Genomic DNA, 25,474 nt, shown 5'->3' on the forward strand with positions numbered 1-25,474 from the left:
ATGCTGTACAATTTCAATAAATAATCCTTTAAAAAAAAAAAATAAATCTTTAAAAAGAATCATTAGTGCTCAGATTTCAAATGTGTGAAAAACCCAAAGAGCGAGGTAGACATTAACATAGTAACATAGTAAATGACGGCAGATAAAGACCCAAATGGTCCATCCAGTCTGCTCAACCATACACGTTCTATACATTAATAATTTAATTTAAGTGGTCCTTTTTCTTAGATATTTCTGGGCCATAATACCCAGAGCTCTGCCGGGAAGTGTGCTTAGGTTCTATCTACTGGAGTCTCCGTAAAAGCTCACTGCAGCCCATCTAAACCATCCCAGCCATTGAAGTCCTCCCCAGCCCGTCCGTAAAGAAGAATTTCCTAACATTACTCTTGAGTCTACCACCCCTCAACCTCAAATTATGCCCTCTGGTTTTACCATGTTCCTTTCTCTGGAAAAAAAAACCCCAAAATAAGAACTTGTTCTTATTGAAGCAGAGCATCTCTGGGCCCTTGGCATGACGCTTTCGCCAACCTGGACCCTTGGAAATTAGAAGACACAGTGGGGACTCGACCAAAGAGAGGAAGAAAGGAGGTGGGAAAAGAGCATTCTGGCAACTATGGCCTTCAGAGTGTGCCAGCAAGATTGGAGTGAGAATGGCAGATGTAACCCACTGAAAGGTTTGCTTCCAGAAGCTCTTAATCCTCTATAAAAAAAAAACCCTAAGCGCGCATGCACACTTATGATGCTGTGATCCCTGCCGCCGTGATGTGTGCCTCCGTAGCTGTATTCTATTTGCGGTGCGTGTGCTGGCTTGCGGTGCGTGCAGCAATTTGAGCAGCGATGGTGGTTTCCTGATAGCTGGCGGTCTCCTGATAGCTGGCACCTAGAGCAACGGCAGGAGAGTGTCGTGCGGGTACTGCGAGGTGTACCATGCTGGTAAAAATTCTGCTACTGCTCAGGGAAGTGGAAGGGGAGAGAGAAAGGGGGCTGCTTTTGGGGGAGGGGTGTGCTGGGGGGCAGACAGCAATCATGCTTTTCTGGGGGGGGGGGGGAGACAGAAGGGGGCCATGGAGAGAAAGGCAGGCATGGTGCAACAGAGAAATGCAGGCAGGCAGGGGGGCCAGTGAGAGAGACAGAGAGAAAGACATATAGACAGGGGCCAAGGAGAGAGAGAAAGAAAGACAGACAGACAGACAGACAGAGACATCTATTCTAGCACCCGTTAATGTAACGGGCTTAAAGACTAGTGTGGATATAAGAGACTGCTGCAACAGTGGGAAAAAAATTTTAGTCCCAGAGGAAGGAACAATTTTCCGAAATGGAGTGCTTTGTTGCACTGGAAACACTGTTATTACTTGCAGATAAGTGTTTACTATTTGCTAAGATATTGTTAAGAGACAGTTTGAACATTATTGTGGAATTAATATATTGGACCTGTTAAGGGTCAGCTGCAGACTTGGAAGCTATTTCAGTTTTTGAATTTTTGAACACTGATATTTGACATTAATTCATGTTAAATTCACGATACTGCATGGTTGAAAGCAGGATTTCAGTGACATGTGCAAGCATTTTTGAAGAGTGACCAGTTTCAAACACAAGCTTACAAGGCTACCTGTACAGTTTTGTCATACTGAATATTTCCTTCTAAAACATTTAATACTAGCATTGGTCTTCTAGTTTAGTATATATTTTTTAATTTTGGGATTGGTTCTGTAGCCTTTTAGTTTATTGGACATCGTGATCACCCCTCTTTTCAATCCTAAGTTCTCTGTTCTTTTTACCCTAATGTATTAAAGTTCTTATGGTCTGATACAATAGTAACATAGTAAATGACGGCGGATAAAGACCTGAACAGTCCATCCAGTCTGCCCATGTTATACCCATTAAAAAAAATACATGATTAATTAACTTGTCTCTGATATTTCTGGGCCGTAGAATATAAAGTCTGGTAGTGTCCTAGGTTCCAAATGCTGGTATTGTCCTAGGTTCCAAATGCTGGTATTGTCCTAGGTTCCAAATGCTGGTATTGTCCTAGGTTCCAAATGCTGGTATTGTCCTAGGTTCCAAATGCTGAAGTTGTCGCCAAGCTCACTCCAGCCTATCCAACCATCCCGTTGTTTGCAGGACTTCTACCGTAAAGTCTGGCCAGTAACATCCTCCTGTTCCATATTAGTGGAGTTCACATTGATGCCCACCCCAGCCCATCCTACACTGAATCACCATATATGGAACACAGACCGTGCAGGTCTATCCAATACCAGTCTTAGTTCTTTAATTTACATCCTTCGTTTTCTAATTAGAGATCCTCCATTTTTCTCCCACACTTTTTTAAATTCCATCACCGTTTTCCTCTCCACCACTTCCCTTGGGAAGGCATTCCAGGCATCTAACACCCTCTCCGTGAAGAAGAATTTCCTAACATTGCTCCTAAGTCTTCCTCCTTGTAACCTCAAATGATGCCCTCTAGTTTTACCATTTGGTTGTTTGGACTTATCTGGACAGCCAGGGCTGGTCACTAATTTCAGCAGCATTAGTTGGATAATGCCACTGAACTTCATCTTTTACTACTTTGACACTATCTGGTAGTGCCAGGTAGAGAATGACACAGGGACAAGATTTTCCCCATCCCCGCAAGAACTCAATTTCCCTGCCTCTTTCCTGCAAGTTTTGTCGCTGCCTCTGTCCCTACAACGTTCCTGTAAGCTCAGCCTTAACTGCATAAATCTCAAACACTTATGATTTTAAAGTGTTTGAGGTTTGTGCAGATGAGGACAGAGCTTGCAGGAATGGGGCAGAGCAAGGAAAAGAACTCGCCGCGACGGGAAAATGATTTCCCGCGGGGACGGGGAAAAATTTGTCCCTGTGTCATTCTCTAGTGCCAGGGTGGTCTAGGGGGATGGAGCTAAAGCAGAGCTAGAAGTTTTCTGGGTACTGCCAGGCAGCTATTTTGCTGAATATTGACAGTACTTAGATATCCTCCAGAGGCTGGTCTATACCCAAATATTTAGTGCCAGTATCTGGTTAAACACCATAGTCCAGGGGTCTAAGTCCCTCCTCGAGGGCCGGAATCCAGTCGGGTTTTCAGGATTTCCCCAATGAATATGCATGAGATCTATTAGCATACAATAGAAACAGTGCATGCAAACAGATCGAGGACTGACTTTGACACCCCTGATCTAAAGGGTCCTTTTATTAAGGTATGCTAATGGATTTAGTGTACCCTAATGATTGGCATACCTAAATGCCATACAACTCATATTCCTGTGGGCTGCATGAATTTAGCATGCTGTAATCGTTAAGCACACACAAAATCCATTAGTGCGCCTTAGTAAAAGGACCTCTTAGTTTCTATTGGAGATAATGGAGGGTTAATTGACTCACTCAAGGTCACAAGGAGCAGCAGTAGGATTTGACTGGTTTCTCTGGTTGTTAGCCCAGTGCTCTAAACACTAGGCTACTCTGCAATATTTAAAAAAATGGGTGGGGGTGTATTTTTATGTTTTAGTGCTCGTTGGCGAGGCAAATGCTCCGACGCTCATAGGAACTGAATGAGTGTAGGAGCATTTACCTCACTAGCCTGCGCTCAAACGCTCTACTGCGGTTTGATAAAAGGGAGCCATCATGTTTTTTTGAAAGTGTCCTTTTTTGGGTTCACTGTTCATATTTTCCTTCGCTCTGATTTTGTTCTTTCTGGAGCAGCGTGATGGCCGCTTGAGGGGCTGAGGAGAGTCAGCACTGATGCTGATTAATGCAATTCAGATGCACAGTGATGAACCATGAAAAGCTTAGAAAAAAAGCTTGAAAAATTTATTTCCCCTTAGACATGAAATTCAGAATGGAGGAGAGGAATCTTAATGATTTTGCCTGGTGCTCCTGGTTTTCTCTTCTCTTTTGTCTTAAAAAAAGTGTACATCCTGGGAGAAAGAAAAACCTCACAGCACATACTCATATTGCAAGTGAAGAGCAGAAATATAACTAAACACTAAGAGGGGCATAATCGAAAGGGATGTCTAAGTCCGTTTTCGTCTAAGTCGCAAAGCAATGTTCCTTCTAATTTTTCATAGGCTGTGTGCGCAAAAAATTTAATCTGTGCACATTTTAAAGAAAAACTAAATTTGTGTGCGCTATAAAAATGATTGCCAGAGGGCCCGGAGTTCAGTTATGGGCATTTATGAGCAGGTCTTTGAGTTTAGTCTGAATTAACAAAAACATAATGTAATTTTAGTTACACTTTGTTAGTTACACTTTATGTAACAGTCTCATTTCAATAAACATAAATTAAACATAAATGATGTTTTATTGAAATGTTTCATTGAGAACTACCTATAAATAAGGTATCATTATACTTTATATTTAAAATTTAGAAAACAGCAATTTAGTTTTCAAAGTTTTTCCCTGCGATCTTTCATATTTATCTAGTCCGAATAAATTCTGTCAAGATCTGTTGAGCTTCCATCTTGAAGGTGACTCAACACGCATCAGCATTTCCAAATACTCTAAATGTAAACGATTCCTTTGTTTAGTCTTCAAATTGTTCATTAGACTAAAACCACACTCAATCTGAACTAGATGCTAAGAATGTGGCACCAATGTCCATCAATTTTGCTAAATATGTAAATTGATCATTCTGAAATGCAAATTTCATCATATCTGGAAAGCTGTTTATCAGATTGCTTTTGATTTTTTCTGCAACAAGGAATTTAAAGTCATTGTATTGCTGAATAATAACACTTTCCTCCGGAAGAAATTGTTTATACTTTAAACAAAGATCTGATATGTCCATTTCTGAACTTAAAGTTGCATTGTGATATTGCTGCACAATCAAAAGCAGACCATTCCTCAACTTCATTTTCAGGAAATCTTTCACCCAGATACAAAAATAGGATGTTGATGAAGGTTAATATGGAATTAGTAGCCACTGAAACTTTTTCTCCAGACCTCATCCTGTTGTCAAGAAGACTGTTGACTTTATCACTCCACTTAACCTTGTTGCCTAAGTATTGCATTCGAAGTTTGTTAAATTTACCCTGTGCAAGATAAGCTTCCAATGGTGTCAAAACCATGTTTTTGAAATGCCATGGTTAAAGAAGCCAGTTCTGATAAGACATCATTCAAAACTTCAAGTGTAATATGAAATTGTTCACTGTTCAGCTTCTTATAGCAGTACTTTGCAATAGGATCATTATCTTTGTCTTCTTCAAAAATATTTTAATAGGGGATCATAATTTCGAACAATTGCTTTAAGTTCAAAGTGTTTAGATAACCAGCGCACTTCATTCAGAGGTCTGAAAGCAATTGATTCACATTCAGATGCATCTGCTATTTCTTGAAATTTGCATCATTTAGTAGAAGACCGACAGAACACCATGTACACAGTTCTCATTAGTTTCTACTTCTTTTCATCAATTTTACTTCTTTCCATGAATCAGAAAGTCCCAAATCTTCCCGATGTGCAACACAATGTTGCTGCACTAAATGTGGAATGTCTTTTATCAGCTGTGCTGCAACACCATCTATTTTGCCCAACATAAAGGCACCATCAGAGGTGAACATAACCATTTTATTCAGGTCAAGTTCATGTTTCCTATAGAATTCCCTAATTGCTGTTACTATTGATGTAGCATCACATGCTTCCAACTGTAGCATCCCACCAAATGATGTCCTATACTCATTTGAATTGACTGGTCGATAGTTAAAGTAGAGTATTAAGTACTTGTTGACAGAAATGTCTGCTTTCATCAACTGTTAATGTATGATATGTTTCTAATTTAATGTCTGCCATACGATCATCTTGCACAATGCCATTGATAATTCCAAGAAATTCAAACGCATAGTTTTTGCTTCTCCAGCTATCAGGTATACTAAAGTACTTTGCCATGTGCTCATTGATATTGAACAGAGAGCATTGATATATTCATCTTAATGGCCAGCACAACACTGTCGACAAGAACCTTAATTTCATCAGGACTGGAATGCTTCCGTTCATTACTAATTTGCCTGTTTCTTTTTTGGTTGGGCTTTCAAGCAACATGTTAACCAGTCCCCCTCTTAAATTCGGATTTTTACTTCTGAGTTTCCTAATACTGTTGGTAGGAGATTTACTTGATAGATGGCGTTTCAGAAAGTCCAGTTTCCAAACATCATCCCATATTTTTCCAGTAGAGAATTTTCCAGTTGCTTTGGCATCTTGACAACACACAACTCCATCGTCTTCCTCATAGGTAAATATTTCACACAGTCGAACACGCATTGTATTTCGAGATTCGTGTCTCCATTTCAACAATTTCTTCAAGCCATTCAGACCTAAAAGCTGTTGCAGCTCTCTTGAGTTTTACACTTTTCCCCATTCGCGGTTTAGACATTTTAAGAGTTATATCTGGTTGTAATTTAATAAACGAATACAGTTATACAACCACAGTACCACGCTGCACACTATGATTCCATGAAATAAACAATATGGCGGAACTTCAGGAAGTCAAAGAATCGGAAGTGTTTCATATCCTATGGGCCATAGGCTATGACCCTATGGGGCATGTGACGTGTCAAGTTCAACTGCCAAAGATAACGGAATCACGTGAATGACTTAAATTTATATTATAGCACTTCAGTAAATGTGATAAATGGGAAATCGAAACAGCTGGTCTTCTGCAACATTTCATTTTAGCAGTGAAAATCATTGTAGGCAAAAAAATTTTTGTGCGCACTATTTTAATTTGTGTGCGCGGGTTCATCAAGTTGTGTGCGTGCGCACAAGTGCACAACTTAGAGGGAACAGTGGTCGCAAGTCATCTAAAGTAAAAAACAGTCTAGGACACATTTTCGAAAGATACGTCAAAAATTTTTTTTGTTTCGAAAATTGTCTAAGAATACATCCTGCCGATCTGATCATCCAAGTCGCTAAATCATCCATCTTTATACCACATTTTCGTCCAACTTTTTGTCCAAGTCAAAAATGTCTAGAACAAGCCCTGTTGGACATGGGAGGGGTCTGCAAACTGATGGACTGAACACCCAGACATGGCACCTAAATAGTGGGGTACCTTACTGCTGTGAACTTCACAAAAAGGGTGCCATATCTTCTCCTCACTATATCTCCCTTATAGGTCACGGTGAGCCCCCCAAATCACCTCCAGAATCTCCTAGACTCACTTATCTATCACCCCAATAGCCCTAAAGGCTGCAGGAGCCACTTATATTGTATAGGGGAGTTCACATGTTTAGGTATCAATGCAGTGATTACAGGGGCTTATGGCCATGGTCCTCCTCTCCATGAGTCCCTAACCCACCCCCAAGACGGCTTAAGCCGCCTCTCTGCTGGACAACTAGGCTTTTCTATGCCAGGCTGCCAGTTGATGATGGTCTGGAAGCTGAATTTTAAAGGTGTGATTACGATTTGGCTACTTTGTGAACAGGAATGGGGAGGTTCGGGGTGTGTGTGTGTGTGGGGGGGGGATTGGGGGCATCCGGTAGCAGGAGGGAGTGGGTATTTTTGGGTTGGTAGTACCAATCTGAATCTGGCAATCTCGATTGGATGGCTGTTTTTAATATTAATGACCTCATTTGTATGCCAGAATTGGAGAATGTAGGACTGTATGGAAAACCGCATGGTGAGCCATTTTGTGCATCAGGTTGACAAATTTGATCAGTCAATAAACCAGTTAAACTGGTTTAGGACTATCGTTAGACGATCGGAGACTTTAGTGCATCTAGCTACAAGAGATTGTGGATCTTCAGAAATACCCCTATCACTTTCCACAGATTTTCAGCTAAAATTAGGCTTCTTTTTGTAGGGGTTTAAGAATTGTAAATGAAGGTGCTAATTTTCTAGGTATTTAGTGGCTCTTTTTAGAAGTGTTTATCAAAGTATTTGTCCACAGGTACTACTGTTAGCCGTCTTTTCCAGTGGACCTAGGGCTAGATTCACTAAGCAAACCGATCGTGTATCGATCGGTTTGTGAGCACTTTGCGACCAGATTTCCCTCCTGTACTATTCACTAACCTGTGTAGCGATTTGATTACAATCCGTGCATGCAAATGAGAGGAACTGCATGCAAAGTAGGAAGGGATGCAATTCACTAAATAAATTTTGCGATTCGACTGGGCTTTCCGCTCATCCTGAAAAGCAACTGCGGGGACCAGTCGAAAATGTCTTTGACTCTCCAGCCCTGCTCTGTCCTGTGTCTCCTGCCTGCTCGCTCTGATCTTGCAGCCCTGCTCTCTGCCCCGAAAATGAAACGTGCAGCGCCTGTCCCTGCTCTCTGCCCCAATCTTCCAGCCCTGCTTTCTGCCCCGAGCTTCTACTTTCTGCTGCCTTCCCTGCAGTGCGAGCCTGTGGGTTTAAAGCAGAGCTGCACGCCGCAGTGCAGCCCCGCTTTAAACCTGCAGGCTTGTCCTGCAGAGAAGGCGGCAGACAGCAGGAGAGTCTGGGCGGCAAGAGCAGGGCTTGGAAAGGAAGAGCAGCAGGGCGCGTGCAGAAAAGCATGCCCTAGCTCGGACGGGCTTGCACAAACCATCTACAGATAGTCTGCGCACGTGCACGGATCATGCACCAGCGATCCGGGCATTCCTCCGATCGCCCCCATCTGCATATTTGCTATTTCTGAATTCATCAGACCTGCCCGTATTGAGCCCGATCGGGCAGATTAGTGAATCCGGCCCTTAGATATGTATGTTTGTGGAACTGTGAAGTCAGTGTAGAAAAGGCACAAAAGTTGAGGGACCAATGCAGAAATCTACCACCTGCTTAACTGCGTGGTTAGTGAGGGTTGTACGTGCAAAGAAGTGCAGAGGGGGAATGAGCCCAAGTGTTAATCCCCACAGAATACATAGTGATTCATTGCATAGAATGAATGCTAATGAGGACACTGAATATTCCGCAGCAATGCAGAGAGGTAAACAGGGGCTTTTCACGGGTGGTTACCTTGAAACTTTTTTTTGCAAGGACTGGGGCTCATATAAGGGTTCACAGAGAGGATTGTTTCTAGAACTTCCTTTTTTTGGTATAAGAATCTGCATTTACTGCAAAACCTTTCTGTGCATGTGCCCAATATACCTCCCACCACCCAATTAGCCGCAAGTTTTCTGCAAATCAAATTAGAACACATTTAACTTTTTGCATGAGATGGTATTATGCTCATGTTAGAAGCCAGGTGCTCAGACATCCATGTGCCACTCTATTGCAAGTCTTTTCTTCATCAGTCCCTGAGTGGGGGATAGAGGACAAGCCAGTAGGAGAAGGGGGTGAGTGTACTAGAGGAAATTGTGTTTTTCTGGTATTTATCAAATAAGCATCTAATTATTCTTTATTCCTTGGAGGAGGGTGTGTTTTAGAGTTTAGCAATTAAAACATAAAACAAGAAGCCCTAGCAATTTTTTCATTTTCACAAAAAGGTAGACAGACTTAGGGGCATTTTGAAAACATTAGGACGTCCAAAAAAATGGTATAAATCGGCATTTTGATGTTTTTCTCACCAAAATGTCCAAATGCTGTTTTTGAAATCATCTTTCTGGATGTCTTGTGAGGCATCCTAGCCACTGTGCATCCAGAACTAAAGTGGAGTGAGTCGGAGACATCTTCTGGGTGGGCTTAGACTTGGACATCTTGTGGTAATAAATCGAACCTTTCCCAAGTCCTCCTGGACAGAACTTAGGCATTATGAGCTAGACCTGTTTAAAAGCTTCTAAGTTCCAAAAAGGTACCCAAACGGACCAGATGACCAAATGGTGGGATTAAGTTATGACCCCCTCACACTGCCTCAATGGTCACTGACCTTCTCCCACCTTCCAAAAATCTTAATGAAACAGTACATGCCTGTCTCTAGAACACCAGCACCTAGTATGGGAAATCCTAGTAGAGCATCACACAAGTGTCTTAAGTAGCCTGCTGTGTGGGCTAGCGAGCCATAGAGAGGAGGACCCAGGCTCATATCCCACTCTAACCATTACATTTATGATGGGAAGTGTGAGCCCATTAAATCCTACTAGACTGCCATATAGGTGCCACCTGCAGTCATAAGGGCTATTGGGGTGGTAGATGGGTGGATAGTAGGTTTTGGGGGAATTTTGGAGAGCTCACCATACATTATAAGGAGGTTATGGTGAGATGTACTTCTGGCACCCATTATGTGAAGTTCACAGTAGTGCCCTCTAGGGTACGCCATTGCTCTGTTGGTTTGTCTGTGTGGCCAGTCCATTAGAATGCTGGCCCCTCTAGCGTTTAAAATCAGTGTCCAGCAAACTTTCGAGCCATGGCACACTAAAGGTAGTGGACCTGGCTCGAGGCACCTGGAAGTGCACGGATATCACCGTGATGACATCACACACATGCGTGACATCATCATGTTGATGTCTGCGTGTGTGTGAAGGCCCTCCACCAGTGGGGGGTGCCAGAAGGTAAGAGGGCCAGAGAGGGTAAGTGCTGCTGTCCACTGATTGCCTAAAGGATGTGCCTCTCACCACGAGAGGCACGTCCTGTAGGCAGTCATCTGGCATTGGCGCCTCTCCTCCTCCCCAGTGTACTGCGGCACACCTGAAATCTCAGGAGGCACACTAGTGTGCCTTGGCAGACAGTTTGAGATCCACTGGTCTAAATGTTCTAAATTAGGACATTTTGAACTTGGACATTTTTGTGGTCGAAAATGGTGACAAAAAGTTGGATGTCCTGGCAGCCAAGATGTCTAAGTAGGAGATTTTAAAAATAAATAAATTTGGATGTCTTACTGTGTTGCCGGTTTCAAAACTCTGCCTCCGACTTTAGACATCTTGCGGGAAACATCCAAAGTCGGACTTAGATGCCCTATTGAAAATGCCCCTCTTTCTTAGCTGATATAAACAATGCCAACTTTGGTAATTCTAAAACCAGATTATACACTATATCACCATTTGGTAATGCAGCTTCCACAAAAGGTGCTCCCAAACTTATCAATTGCTTACATTTTTATTTTTTTTTGTGCTTCTTATACTCTTCAAAATGTTAAGTTTCTTACCCTTGGAAGCTAACATCTTTCCGGCTATTCTCCCCTCCCCGGCACAAATTAGATTGAATGGGAGCTGTTTTGCATCCTTCAGGAGGCTCCCTTGGGATTCCTTGACCAGGGAGAGGCCGACACAGCAGGACAGAGGAAATCTGGAGAAATAATTTGAAAGAAAGAGAGTGGAAGGCTTAGATTCCTTCTGCAAGCTGGAAGAATAAAAGAGAGAGCTGAGAGTCTCTCTGGCAAGTTTGGGTTAGCTCCATAGCAACAGTAACTTGATCCTGAATAAAAGGTAGCCTCTGCTAGTGTGCTGTGTATGTATGTGTATATGTGTGTGTGGAAACAAAAGAATCGACCCTATTCGCTCCACAAAAAACACACAAAGAAACCAAAAAAACATGTCGTCTTTAGTCATTGTTTGGTTCAGTCCAGGTTTTAATTGCATAGTTTTGTGTAGCATTTTTAACTTTTTAGCGGGTATCTTTAGTTGTATTTTTAATTTTAGTCCTTTAGGCCATCTTTAATCAAAATCTAATGGCCTTTTAGTTGTTTACACAAGATTAATTTTGAAGTGCTATATTTCTCTAAATTTCTTAATTATTTACCAGACCTTATTTAACATCACTTAATTATGTATTTACAGTTTTAATCCACAAGTTCAATTTTAGGACCAGTAGGGTATGTAATTTCCCAAATTTACATATCACTATTCACTTTTTTACTTGTTTGATAAAACCTTTATGCACACTCATTTGTAGTTCGGTGTGTTCTCACGTGGCATTAGATTGATGGATTTTTAACTCAGTGTATTTCTATTCACTGATCTCTATATGACTCTATTCACTACACAGCACCAGTCCAATTTACATACATAATCCACTTATATTCAATTTATTCCATTCTTTCACATATATAGTTCACATACTTTCTTGTGACCATATATTTTTCCTATAGGACCCCTGAAGACAACAACTGTGTCAAAACACAAACCGTGTAGGGTCCATATGTTTCTAGAGGTTCCGGCCCTAGATATTTTTATGTGGATTAATTGTTTGCCTAATAAAGCCATCAACTTGGACTTCGTTTCTCCACAAGTATCATAACCACCTCGGCTTCTGCTTGGCTCTCAAACCCATTAGTTATTTTATTTATGTACCGTAGCTTCTAGCCTGTTCTGGGGGGTATACAAGAAAAAATAAACCTTCTTCAATAATTATGTGCAAGGGGTAATAGGAAAAGTCCCTTACTAATTTCTAACATTCTTGTATTTAGTTTTCAAACTTTAACATCTCTCATTGTTAACTTGGTATCTGATACAATGGTTTTGAGTGCTGCAAAAATGCCCTCTGTACCTGGTAATGTGAGAGTGTTTATGCAAATGATTTTCCTTACTTGGAATGACCAATAGGATGATTTCAAGTGAAAATCTATAACCCTGTGAGTGGTAGGGATTTTTGTCTCCCCTTTTTTCAGGTTTCAATAGGGGGTTTGGCTCAAGCAGAGTTTGTCTCTGAATCTTGAAAGAGTTGTTCCAAGCATTAACATCTAGGGGCAAAACAGAGGTACTGTTTGCAGGTGTTCCCGCTCCTGATGAGCGGCTGTAGCTCAGGCTTAGAGCTGCTGGACTTCCTGGACTGGAGGTTTGCAGTTACAAGTAGGAGCACCAGGAAGTTTTGTAGCTTAGAAAACCTTCCTGGGAAGTGTCAGAACTCAAGGTAAAAACCCCTGAGCCCACAAGAGAGGGTAATGAGGGCCAAAAGTAGGGTTACTAGACATCTGGATTTCCTCAGACATGTCCTCCTTATGAAGGTCTGGATGGCTTTTCAAAACCTGGCACTTTGTCTGGGGTTTTGAGAAGCCTCCCTCAAAATCGCCGGACAGGTGGGCAACATAGAGATGTCATGCGCATGCATGGATACCCTCCTGCCTAACCAGAGTAGGCAGAAGGGGGTGGGGCGGAACTAGGCAGGCCAGGGGACGGGTCTAAGTGGTCCAGATTTTCCAAATGGAAAATCTGGTAACCCTAGCCAAAGAAGACTACTACACCCACCTGAAAGACATTTTTAGCTCCAACTCTCACTGTCTTTGCCACTCAGGATTTTGTAGACCTCAATCATATCCCACCTCAGCAGTCTCTTTTCCAAGATGAAGTGCCCTAACCTTTCCTCATATGAGAGAAGTTCATTTTGGTCGCTCCTCTTTGAACTTTCTCTAATTCCCCTAAATCATTTTTTTTGAAATTTGATGACTAGAACTGACCACTCTACAACCGAATGCTCATGGTGATGTTACACCATAGAGCAATACAGAGACATTATAATATTCTTGGTCTTATTTACTTTCCTTGTCTAGATATTTAATGCTGATACCCAGACATGACCCAACCTTAAAATATCAAGACATAAAGCCAATGGCAGCGATAAAAATCTCTGACTGCTGCTGGCTGAATATTTACCCCTTTACTTCTTATTCAGCCACAACATGCTCTGAATTTTACCTTCATTTGTGTGAGTGAAAAGTCTGCAGAGAGTAAAATAATCCACTGACCTGAGAACCATTGACCTAAAAACTGTGGTGTTGAAAGAATCCATCCATTCACCTATATTCTGGATATAAAATTAAAGCTGGTAGGCCTTACATACATAAATTGTGATTACTTTAAAAACCTAAGAGTGATTAAAATTAAAATCTCATTATATATAATTCAACATATATAACACATTGAAACTTAGTACAGCATATTTCCCAGGTTCTACAAACTCGTGTGTCCAAATTTATGCCTACCATGTAAATTTACATGTGCAGGTTATAGAACAAGGCAGTTGTACGTGAAACTTCATTTAATAATGGCTTGTTAACGAGTTAACAGTCAACTATTGGTTTAAATTGGCACCAATTGGCATTTGCATATGGAACTTAGGGCTAGATTCACTAACCCCCGATTCCGTGTCCGATCCTTGCCCGATTGCATGCAGGCTGACAAATTCACAAGAGGCCTGCATGCAAATAGGGACGATCATCGACACGTCCTCCACCCACGGCACGGATTGCTAGAGAGCAATCCTTGAGCATGCGCAGACCATCTTCTTTACCTGTAGATGGTCTGCGCATGCTCTCAGTAGGAAACTTTTTTTTGCTATTTTTTTTTTTTTTTTTGCAAGGCCTATGAATACATTTTGTCTTCCAAAGTTGTTTTTATTCTGTTTGGTTGCAAGAGTGACCTGGAAGCAGAAAGTGTTGTGCCCTGGATTGAGGCAGAGGCAATGGCAGCATCGCTGGGCATGACCTACTTTGAATCATCAGCCCAAAACAGCAGCAGTGTGGACGCTGCTTTTGAATTCCTGATGCAGTGTATCTGCATCAGTCTGCGCACAGAAGCCCAGCTGTACAGCGAGGGCTGGGGGGGGGTCACAAAGTTCACCCCAGGAGGAAGAAAGTAATACATGTTAGCCAAAAGACAGGGTGAATGGGAGGCAACCGAATCACTGATCCGAAGACACCTTGGATTAGTTTCTTTTTTTTTTTTGCAAGCTCGTGGTTTTAACCCGCTTTAAGCCTGTGGGTTAAAACCACAGGCTTGTACTGTGGGGAAGGGCAGGAGAGTCGGGGGCGGCAGGAGCGATTCGGAGCTGAGAACAGGAGATTGTGCCATGCAGCAGGTCGGGCTGAGAGCAGAGAAGCAAGGCAGAGCGCAGGGCAGCCAGAGCAGGAGAATCAGGGGTTTAAGCACAAGCGACCAGTGTTCCCTCTAAGTGGGCGGGTGTTGTGAGCAAACTTTTTTCACTGTGAGCTAAAAATATCGGGCGCCAGCAAGTTATGAGCCAAATAAATATGTTGTCAAAGTTGCTGATACATGAGGACGAGGTATTCAAAGGAATTTTAGGCCTAAACGCTAAATTAAATAACGTTAAATAATATTTTTAAGAACACAGAAATTGTAGGGATGAAATGATATCTTAATAAATGTTTTACAACAAATGTAGTTATGTCTGTTACATCCATATGTGTAAACTGTAAATTAAAAACAGTCCAGAAGACAATACGTTTGATGCTTTCAATTTCTAGACCAGTGTTTTTCAACCTTTTTTGGGCAAAGGCACACTTGTTTCATGAAAAAAATCACGAGGCACACCACCATTAGAAAATGTTAAAAAATTTAACTCTCTGCCTATATTGACTATATATAAAGTAATTCTCTTGAATAGGAATCAAATAAACACAAAGAAAGTATTTTATAATTACTTTATTATGAAATAAAAATTATAAAAATTATAAAATACTTTATTCAGTGCGAAACCTGGGCCTGTTTGGCTGAACACAAAGCTGATATTCTGGCTGGAATGGAAGAAAGACACACACGTAGCTCTTCGTCAACAGCTCTCAGTCTCTCTCTGTATTTGGTTTTTATAGCATACAAAAATAGACAAATATACCCTCCATCCTTTTTATTAAACCACAATAGCAGTTTTTAGCGCAGGGAGCTGCGCTGAATGCCCAGCACTGCTCTTGACGCTCATAGGCTCCCTGCGCTAAAAACCACTATTGCGGTTTAGTAAAAGGGGACCATATTGTAAAATATAGACAGCAGATATAAATTCAGAACTGTGCATAGTAAGTGAAGGGAAGTTTTCATCTCTGGGAATTTACCCAGTTAACTATTAAGTTATTTGGGCAAATTCCTTTGAAAACTGTGGTAATACTGCCTCCACTTTGCTAAATTTAAAATAAAATCATTTTTCCTACCTTGTCTGGTGATTTCTGGTTGCACTTTCTTCTTCTGACTGTGCATCCAATCTTTCTTCCTTTCTATCAGCCTGTATGCTTTCTCTCCTCCACACCTCATTCCCTCCCCCAACTTTTTCTTCCTCTCTCCCTGACCTTTCTTTCTTTTTTTCTGTTTCTCTTCTTTCCTTCTGTTTCCCTGCCTGCCCCCTTTCTTTCTTTCTCCCAGCCTCCTGTCCAGCAGTAACTCTCTTCCCTTCCTCCCCTCCCAGAAGCATCTCTCCTTCTTCTCCTTATCCAGTAGCAGCTGTCCCTTTTTTTCCTTGCCCAGCAGCTTCCCAGATTCCTTTCCCTCCTCCCCTCCCAGAAGCATCTCTCCTTCTTCTCCCTCTCCAGTAGCAGCTGTCCTTTTTTTTCCTGGCCCAGCAGCTTCCCAGATTCCTTTCCCTCCTCCCCTCCCAGAAGCATCTCTCCGTCTCCTTCTCCCTCTCCAGTAGCAGCTGTCCCTTTTTTTCCTAGCCCAGCAGCTTCCCAGATTCCTTTCCCTCCTCCCCTCCCAGAAGCATCTCTCCTTCTTCTCCTTATCCAGTAGCAGCTGTCCCTTTTTTTCCTTGCCCAGCAGCTTCCCAGATTCCTTTCCCTCCTCCACTCCCAGATGCATCTCTCCTTCTCCTTCTCCCTCTCCAGTAGCAGCTGTCCCTTTTTTTTCCTGGCCCAGCAGCTTCCCAGATTCCTTTCCCTCCTCCCCTCTCAGAAGCATCTCTCCTTCTCCCTTTCCAGTAGCAGCTGTCCCTTTTTTCCCCTGCCCAGCAGCTTCCCAGACTGATAGTGGTTTTCTCCCCTCCCAGCAGCTCTTCTTACTTCCCAGCGCAGCGATTCACGAAGGCAGCCTCGGGTCCTTTGTTGTGTCGCGCCGCCTCTGAGGAAAGAGGAAGTTGCATCATCAGAGGCTGCCTTCGTGAATCGCTGCGCTGGGAAGTAAAGGAGAGCTGCAGAGAGGGGAGAAAGCCACTGTCGGAGGCTCCCCAAGATCTCTCCGGCCCAGCGCACGCTTCCGATGCTGATCTTGCAGAAGTTCAAATGAGTCAATCTTGCCTGTCCTGCGCTGTGACGAGAAACTTGTGCGCTGCGACCTAATATTTTGTGCGCCAGCGCACGCCAGCGCAGCTTAGCGGGAACAAGTTGAAGCGACTGGTCCTTACCAGTCGCTAGTTTTTTGATCAGCCAGCCAGTCAATAAAAAAGGCCATGCAGTTAATCTGAGTGGCCCCTTAACAGTGGGCGACATCAAAGCCATTACATTAAATTAGCAAAGAGAGTTGGAATAGGGAGGGAGGGGGGGAGAAGATGGAAAAGGAGTGAGGGGGATAGTAACAAGGAGAGGAATTGGAGGATTGTAGGAGTTTGGGATTGGAGAAGAAAGAAAAGGGGTGGAGCAGTTGATAGGAAAGGAAAGAAAGAAATTGGCGGGCAAGAAATAAAGAATCATGGGTAACAGAGCAAGGGAGGAGAGTATAGGGATTTTAGTTTCCCTCCCTCCCACCACTCCGGCTGTGAGAAGTGGTGAAAGATGGGTGGGATTCGGGAATTTGGGGGGAGGGGGAGTGTCAGTCGCAGCTAGAAGGTTAAGGGTCCTAAGGGTAGAGCCTTTATTAGAAGCAAATTGAATTGGAAGACCTATGATGGTGAATTGTAAATATGTCTTCATGGGCGACACCACCACGAGTTGAGGTGGCTTGACGACACCGTAAGTCACCAGGAGTTTAAGGGCAAGTTTGGATTAAGGGAGCTAGTGTCGATACCGATCAGCTCTTGGAGGTAAATCCTAAATGGTTAAGTGTGGAGTTTGGTTATGTTTATAAAAGTTTGAAAATGTAATGTTTGAAATGATATGAAATAAAGCTGCGGCCAATATTTGCCCAACTGAACGCTGTCATGAGTTAAGAAATAAAATTGTATTGTGAAAATGGCTGATGCGTGAGTCCCAATGTTAGTTTAGTGAATCGCGTCTTTCCTGCTATGCATGCCAATTCCCCTCATTTGCATGCACAGATTAAGATTGGATCGGAGGAGTGGTTAGTGAATAGGGTCGGAGGGAAATCGGGTCGCAAAGGGCTCGCAAACCGATCGGTACACGATCGGTTTGCTTAGTGAATCACTATTCCACTAGTCATGCATGCCAGTTCAATCTTGTACAACTTCTAGGAGGCATGGACGGGGCACGCATGGGAGTTAGATGCCCAGGCTATAGATAGGAGTAATGCATCTAACTGCGACAGTTAGGCGAGAGCACTTAAATCAGACTTTGACATGGCGTAAGCGCCCACACCTAAAATAAGCTCAAAACTGTGGCCTTGCACTAGTATTCTAGAAAAGCAGTTCTGCGCATCGTCCCGACATCTAAATTTTGGCACTCTTTCTTGAATTTAACCTATGCTGTATTCAGCACTATGGCTTATCATGTTGTTAAAAACTTTCTACCTTCCATCTCTTAGAAGAATGCTACAATTAAATGTCCACTGATTCTTTTGAGGGTAATCATTTTCAATTTTTTGATCCTAAACAACTGAATGATTTTATTAAGACCACAGAGGAGGTCAATGTAATTGTATAAGAAGAACCTTATTGTCGCTATAAGGGATGGCTTGGGGGAGGGGGTTGATTCTGAATATCTCTAAGTTTTAAAGTATTTCCTTACTCAGATTGATAAATCTTGGATCCCTTACTTCACTTATGGACAATTTAATAATATTATTTTTCTGTTTTTTTTCTTTTCTAAATTTTGGGATCATCATTTCCATGTTTCTTTCTATCTCTAAGGATTGGTGATATGTTAAACTCAAAATGCAAAAAAAAAAAAAAAAAAAAAAAAAGAAGTCCCCTGATTTACATGCAAGATAATGAACATCAGGAGGGGAATATAGCATGTTCCCATCTCTTGCCTTTAAATTATCCTGTTTAGCATTGCAGTCACGATGTGCAGTTGGGCGTTGAGGCTTGTGAAATGTGAAAAATCCAATAAAAAAAATATATCTTGCTGTTATTTTTCTAAAAGACAAATGATATTTCACAGCTAAACCAAAGTAAGTCTGATTTGGAAAAATGATTGAATTCTCCTGACTGCAGTAATAGGAGCTATTGGAGGCAACAACATTATTACCATATAATCTAAATAAAAAACAAATATTTTCCATTTTGATATTTGGCGAACCTGGAGCCTTACAAAAGCAAAGTTGCTTGGGGGGGGGGAAGGGGAGTTTTCTAGGAAAAGTCCTTTTGTTAGGCATGGTGTGATACTCTGCGAGGTCTTGAAAGCTCAAATTGTATTTTTTGGTCCTGGGAAGAACCATTTTCAAATGACTATCATGGTAACAAAAGAGTTACCTGGGTTAAATAAATAAAAAATTATCTTCTCTGTGGGGAAAATTTACATCTATCACTTCCAGCACAGGCTTCCCTACCTCCTGTTGCTCTCACATTTTTTTCTACTCCCCTCCCTCCCTCCCCATCTTTCAATTTGTTACAGTATTAGCCAGTTAACTTTGGCTGTTTAGCCACAAACAATTAGCTAAAGCTGAGGTTCAATCTCGTTGATTTTTAGTGCACAACCCCTTATGCAGTTAGGGCCGGATTCTATAAACAGTGCCGCCGTCATTGTCATCTGACTAAAAAATGGCTACCAATGCAATGGTGCCATTTCTAGAATCGTAGCATTGTGAAAGCTACGTACAAGAAATGTAGGCCAGAGTTCTAAAAGCCTACATTTACGGCACCTACCTTTCACGTGAATCTCATCTATGGAGGCAATTTATGGCACCTAACACCACTTCTACAGTTAGACACGCCTACAGCGTTGTAAAATTTCTCTTTAGATTTTTTTTTATTATTTATTTTAATTATTTATATACTGCCTTTCAAAGTTATCTAAACGGTTTACAATCAGGTACTCAAGCATTTTCCCCTATCTGTTCTAGTGGGCTCACAATCTATCTAACGTACCTGGGGCAATGGAGGACTAAGTGACTTGCCCAGAGTCACAAGAAGCAGAGTGGGATGTAATGAAGGTGCTGTTTTACTAAACACCGGTAGGTGCCTACGATTTTCTTTTAAATGTTATTTTAATCATTTTAAAATATCTTTTACCACTTAAGTGCTGGTAGGGCTCTTACTGGTGCCTGTCTTAAAGCGCTGTTTATAGACTACGGGGCTTAAGGCATATAGAGTAGGCAGGCAACTTAGGGGCACTTTTACTAAACTGCACTAGTACATGGACTTAGTTCATCCTTACAAGGGTATTCCCCACACAAAACCACATCTGGTATGGCCATCAAAAAGGACTTTTCTCTATTTGTTGTATTTCTGGCTATTAGCCATTAATACACAGCAATTAATTAAAAAAAAAATAAAATAAAATAAAAAATCAACCCCCCCCCCCAAAAACACAAAAACCCCCCACCAACAACCACAACCACAACGGGAACATGCACCACCTATTAAGGATGTTTTTATCTAATTGTTATAAACCAAGTCGAGCTTCCTTAGGTTGATGACCCAGTATATAAAGTTAAGCTTTAGTTTAATTTAGTTTCTGAATCAGTGCCCCAAATAACCCTATGAATAGGTAAAAAAATCCCCCGAGGAACCATGACAATTTTTTGTTGGCCTGTGTTATTTCTATAGCGCTACCAGCTGTATGCAGCGCTGTAAAGAGTCAAAGAAGACAGTCCCTGCTAAAAAAAACACACCTTACAATCTAAACAGACAAGACAGACAGGATGCCATGGATACAGTTAGAGGGAATGGTTAATATGCTGGTTGGGTTGGTGGACAATGGGGAGTAGGGTTATGGATTGAAGGCTATATCAAAAAGGTGGGCTTTCAGTCTGCTTTTAAACAAGGTAAAGGGAGGAGCTTGGCGGACAATCTTGGGTAATTTATTCCGAGCATAGGGGGCAGCTAGATGAAAAGAATGAAGTCTTGAATTGGCACTGGAGGAAAAGGGTACAGCTAAGAGCAGCTTATCTGAGGAACAAAGGTCTCTGGGAAGTATATAAGGAGAGAGAAAAGAGGAGATATATTGAGGGGCAGCAGAATGAACACACTTGTAGGTCAGCAATAGGAGCTTGAACTGTTTGCAAAGGTGGATAGGGAGCCAGTGAAGTGATTTAAGGAGAGGGGGTGACATGAGTACAGCGAGGTTGGTAGAAGATGATTCATGCAGCAGTTTTGCACAGATTGCAGGGGGAAGAGACGTCACTGTGGGAGACCAGTTAGAAGTCGATTGCAGTAATCTTAAGCATGAAGTTACAAGAGTGTGGAAAAGGGTCTAGGTCAGTGGTCTCAAACTCGCGGCCTGTGGGCTACATGCGGCCCGCCAGGTACTATTTTGAGGCCCTCGGTATGTTTATCATAAATCACACAAGTAAAATAAAACAGTTTCTTGATCATATGTCTCTTTAGCCATAAATTACAAAATTATTTGAAAGACTTAGCCAAAAGGAAAGATTTATAAACTCAATCTCTGCCTCAAACTGAAATCTTGTAATTGCTCCTTGGACCCATTCCCCTCCTACCTATACGAGAACATTCCCGCTCAGGCTATTTATTCTATCACCATTCTCATAAACTCCGCCCTTCAGTCGGGCGATTTCTCCCCAGAAATGGGTCATATCACCTTGACCCCACTACTGAAAAAATCTGACCTTGACCCTTCCATACCATCCAGCTATCACCCAATTGCAAATATCCCTTTCCTAACCAAGATGCTAGAGTCCATCATTTCTTCCCAACTCTCATCATACTTAGAGAGATTCTCTATTCTTTTACCCTATCAATATGGCTTTCGTCCTAACTTCAGCACTGAATCCCTACTGTCTTCCCTGATTTCAAGGGTTCAACAACTTCACTCTCGAAACAAGTTCGCCGTCCTCCTACAATTTGACCTTTCCGCTGCTTTTGACGTTGTTCACCATGATATTCTTGTTTACCAACTCTCTGAGATAGGTTTCGACTCCACAGTCCTAGGTTGGTTCTCTAAATTCCTCCGCTCTCGTTCTTACATTGTTAACATGAATGGCACCTCATCCTCCCCCTGGAAACCGAATTGTGGAGTCCCGCAAGGCTCTCCACTATCCCCTATCCTTTTCAACATCTATATGTCCTCCCTAAAACTCCTCCACCTATCCCCCCTTGAAACAATTTACACTTATGCAGACGACATCCTCGTCCTCCTCGAGACCGATTCGAACCTCACCGACCTGTCTAAGAACATATCCTCTTGTATAATGAACCTACAATCCTGGGCCCACACTGTGCAAATGAAATTAAATGAGTCCAAAACAAGACTTCTTTGGCTCGGTCCAAAACTAGATCACCTACCCCCCTCCATCCCACTACCCTCTGGCTCCTCTCTGCAGCTTGAGTTCTCGAGCAAGGTCTTGGGCATCATCATTGATTCCACATTGTCCTTCAATGACCACCTCCAATCCTTGGTAAAAAAAATGCTTTTTCAGTCTTCACATGCTGAGGAAAGTTAGATCCTGCTTCCATCAAAAACATTTTACCCTCCTTGTCCAATCCATCATCCTCTCCAGATTGGACTATTGCAACTCTATCTACTTAAGCCTAACTAAGAAAAACCTCCACAGACTCCAACGGATTCAGAATGCCGCGGCCAAGCTCATCTTCGCTAAAAGTAAATTTGACCATGTCTCCCCACTCCTGGCCAAGCTCCACTGGCTTCCAATAATCGCCAGGGTCCACTATAAATGCGCCTGTTTAACTTTCAAAATCCTATATGGTATCCTCCCTCCCTTTATCCCTCTTTCTTGGAATTCCTCAAACCCTAATACCACCAGATCCTCCCAGAAATTAAAACTATCCTTCCCCTCGCTAAAAGGCATTTCCCACACAGGAAAGCTAGGGACCTCCCTCCACTTCAAAATCACTGAGCTCTGGAACAACCTTACCTCCCCTCTTCGGAACTTGAGCTCTCTCCAAGTTTTCCGCAAACATCTGAAAACCTGACTTTTCTCAAAAAATGTAAGTCTCCCTCCAACTTAGGAATCAAGGAAACTCTTATATCTTGCCATCCCAAGTCCTGTAAATTTTCTTCCCACTTCTACCTCTAACCCTCTGTTGTAGTTCCTTCCTATTTCTCCTACTGTAAACCGCGTCGAGCTCTACGAACTCTACGAGCTCTACGAGATGATGCGGTATACAAACCTAATGATTAGATTAGATAAGAGTTTTACCTCGTTAAAAATTGTCATTTCTTTAATAAGACATTAACTATTTTTTTCTGAGGCCCTCCAAGTACCTACAAATCCAAAATGTGGCCCTGCAAAGGGTTTGAGTTTGAGACCACTGGTCTAGGTAGTGTGCTCAGAGAGGAAAGGGTCAAGTTTGGAGATGTTGTAGAAATAGAAGCGACAGGCCTTAGCAGTTCGTTGGATGTGCGTAGAAAATGAGGCCGAAATGTTAGTCCATTTTTGCTATGTTAAGCACATTAGTAAAACGGCACCATAGATAGTTAATGTCAAATATCATTGTTTGCGTTCCATTACCTCTTGATCAAACTTTAACTGCTTTGAAAACATGGCTTTTTAACAATGTATTTAAATCACTTAAGGGCTAAATCGCTTACCATTTTTTTGGAATATATTACTCGTACTTTTTTTCCCTTTCTATCTGCAGATTATTTTATTACTACTCATATTATAGGTATGTTGGGCTACACTTTCCCCTTTCTTTGGTTTCCTGATATTTGTTTTTTATAATACAGTAGTTTTTGTAATGTTTCCGTTATCCGAAATAATTTTATCCTTTGATCATCTGATAGTATACCAAATGCTCAAACAAATAAAGAAAATGTCTAACAAACAATCCCCATTCCCCAATCCTTCATCAGCTTAGTGTGGTCTGGCCTCTTTTTTATCTGGGACAATCTGCATGCAGAATGAATTTGTGCAGATGGATTTTAGGTGGGGGCAGAAAAAGAATTAAAAAAACCTTTAGATATATTAAAAAAAATTGTAGCTCATAAATTATTTGTATATCAGTGCATTAAGATGCACAATGGAGAACCATGAAAAGCCGAGAAAAAGCTTTAAAAATGTATTTTTCCTTGGACATGAAAGGCAGAATGAAGGAGAGGAATCTTAATGATTTTGCCTGTTTGACTGAACAACATGAATTCCAAAATTGTGGCCCCTTTTTATCAAGCTATGTTAAAGTTTTATTGGAATTCTATGAGCGTCGGCGCTTTTACCACAGTGGCCGATGATGAAAAAAATCCTAGCACCTGTGTTAGTTGGCGCTGGCAGATCTGGTGCTCCTGGTTCTCTTTCCTCCTTTCCTATAAAGGCCTTTTGTAAGGAAAACTAGGGACATTCCTCTCCTTCAGAATTATAGAGCTCTGGAATAACCTTTCTACCCCACTTCGGAATCTGGGCACCCTCCAAATTTTCCGAAAATATCTAAAAACTTGGCTATTCTTAAAAATGTAATATTTACTCCCCTTTATCATACTAAGCCCCTCTAAACTTTCTCTATACTGTCCTGTATCCCTCTTTGGAGTTCCTTCTTCGTACCATTCCCTGTAAACCGTGCCGAGCTCTATGAGTTTAGTTTTAGTTTAAGTTATATGCCCTGAGAGAAAGAAAAACCTTGCAGCATATATTCACATACTCATAATGTTCTTCTTGTCCAATTTGTCTGTCTTGACTAGATTGTAAGCTCTTTTGAGCAGGGACTGTCTCTTCCCTGATTTGATATACAGCGCTGCCTATGTCTAGTAGAACTTTCTGCACACATACCCCCCATATTCTATAAAGTACGCCTAAAGTTAGGCACCTACATCGGCATGCCTATCTGATGTAGGCACCTAACTTAATTGAGTAATAGGTTAAATCGACACTCAACACCTCTTAATTGGCACTAGTGGAGTTAAATGAAAGGCGCTTAACTTGGCAGGCATAATTCTACAATAGTTAGGGGGAAATTCTATAAAAGGTGTCAAATAGGCACCTAAATACATAGGTGTCTAAGTTAGGCATCTAAATTTGTATATTGGCTTCAATTATGAGCTTTAATAAGTAGGTAGGTAACAGGCGCCCATCTTCTTAGGCATGATTCTACATATGGCGTCTAACTCTACAGTAGGTGTGTTTAGGGGTGGAGTAGGACTTAGGCGCCATTAGGCAAGTTTCTCTAAAGCACTTAGGCTTTTAAAATCCTGGCCTACATTTTGTAATGGATGCTTAAGTGTGATTGATATGAAATAGGTGCCTAATCGTAGGCACCTATCTTTTTAAGACACCCAATTACAGAATTTGTCCCTTAGTGCAAAGCATATAGCTAAAAATAGGCATGGTTAGGGGCAGATTGTGGGCATGTTTTTGAGTTAGGCACCTATTTTTGAGTTAAAAGCAGTTGGGCACTTAACTCCAGTGTAGGCACTTTGGCCAAGAAAACCCTGGCATAAATAGGGTACCTCAAAATGTTAGAATGGCAGTGCTAAGTGTGGTTCTATAATGGGTGATTAACCTTTATAGAATCATAGCACTAGTTGGCTCTGATATTTTAGGTGACATAATTGGGCCCTTGTCTGCTGAAAAATTACCTGCAGAAAATTGTGCTTACTTTATCTTTTTTTCTTAGTAATATTACTGAAGGGCTGTCTGGTAAAGTTTGCTCTTTGCAGACGACACCAAAATCTGCAATAGTGCAGACACATCTAATGGTGTGGATAACACAAAGAAAGACCTTGGGTCATTCCATGTC

At 41.7% G+C, this 25,474-nt stretch overlaps 1 protein-coding gene across 4 annotated transcripts in view; it reads right to left on the reverse strand.

Moving 5' to 3' along the window:
* Positions 1–25,474, reverse strand: part of LOC117356863 (spermatogenesis-associated protein 7-like) — a 131,130-nt gene that overhangs the window by 97,708 nt on the left and 7,948 nt on the right. For 3 of the 4 annotated variants that reach the window (XM_033936681.1, XM_033936680.1, XM_033936679.1), the window contains exon 2: positions 10,983–11,122. The exons of the other annotated variant lie outside the window; for it this stretch is intronic. In XM_033936681.1, coding sequence (XP_033792572.1) covers positions 10,983–11,122 — 140 coding nt within the window. The remainder of the gene's footprint in view (positions 1–10,982; positions 11,123–25,474) is intronic. 4 annotated transcript variants of the gene reach the window in all.

The sequence above is a fragment of the Geotrypetes seraphini genome, chromosome 3 (assembly GCF_902459505.1).
Source record: "Geotrypetes seraphini chromosome 3, aGeoSer1.1, whole genome shotgun sequence".
In the NCBI taxonomy this organism is placed as follows: domain Eukaryota; kingdom Metazoa; phylum Chordata; class Amphibia; order Gymnophiona; family Dermophiidae; genus Geotrypetes; species Geotrypetes seraphini.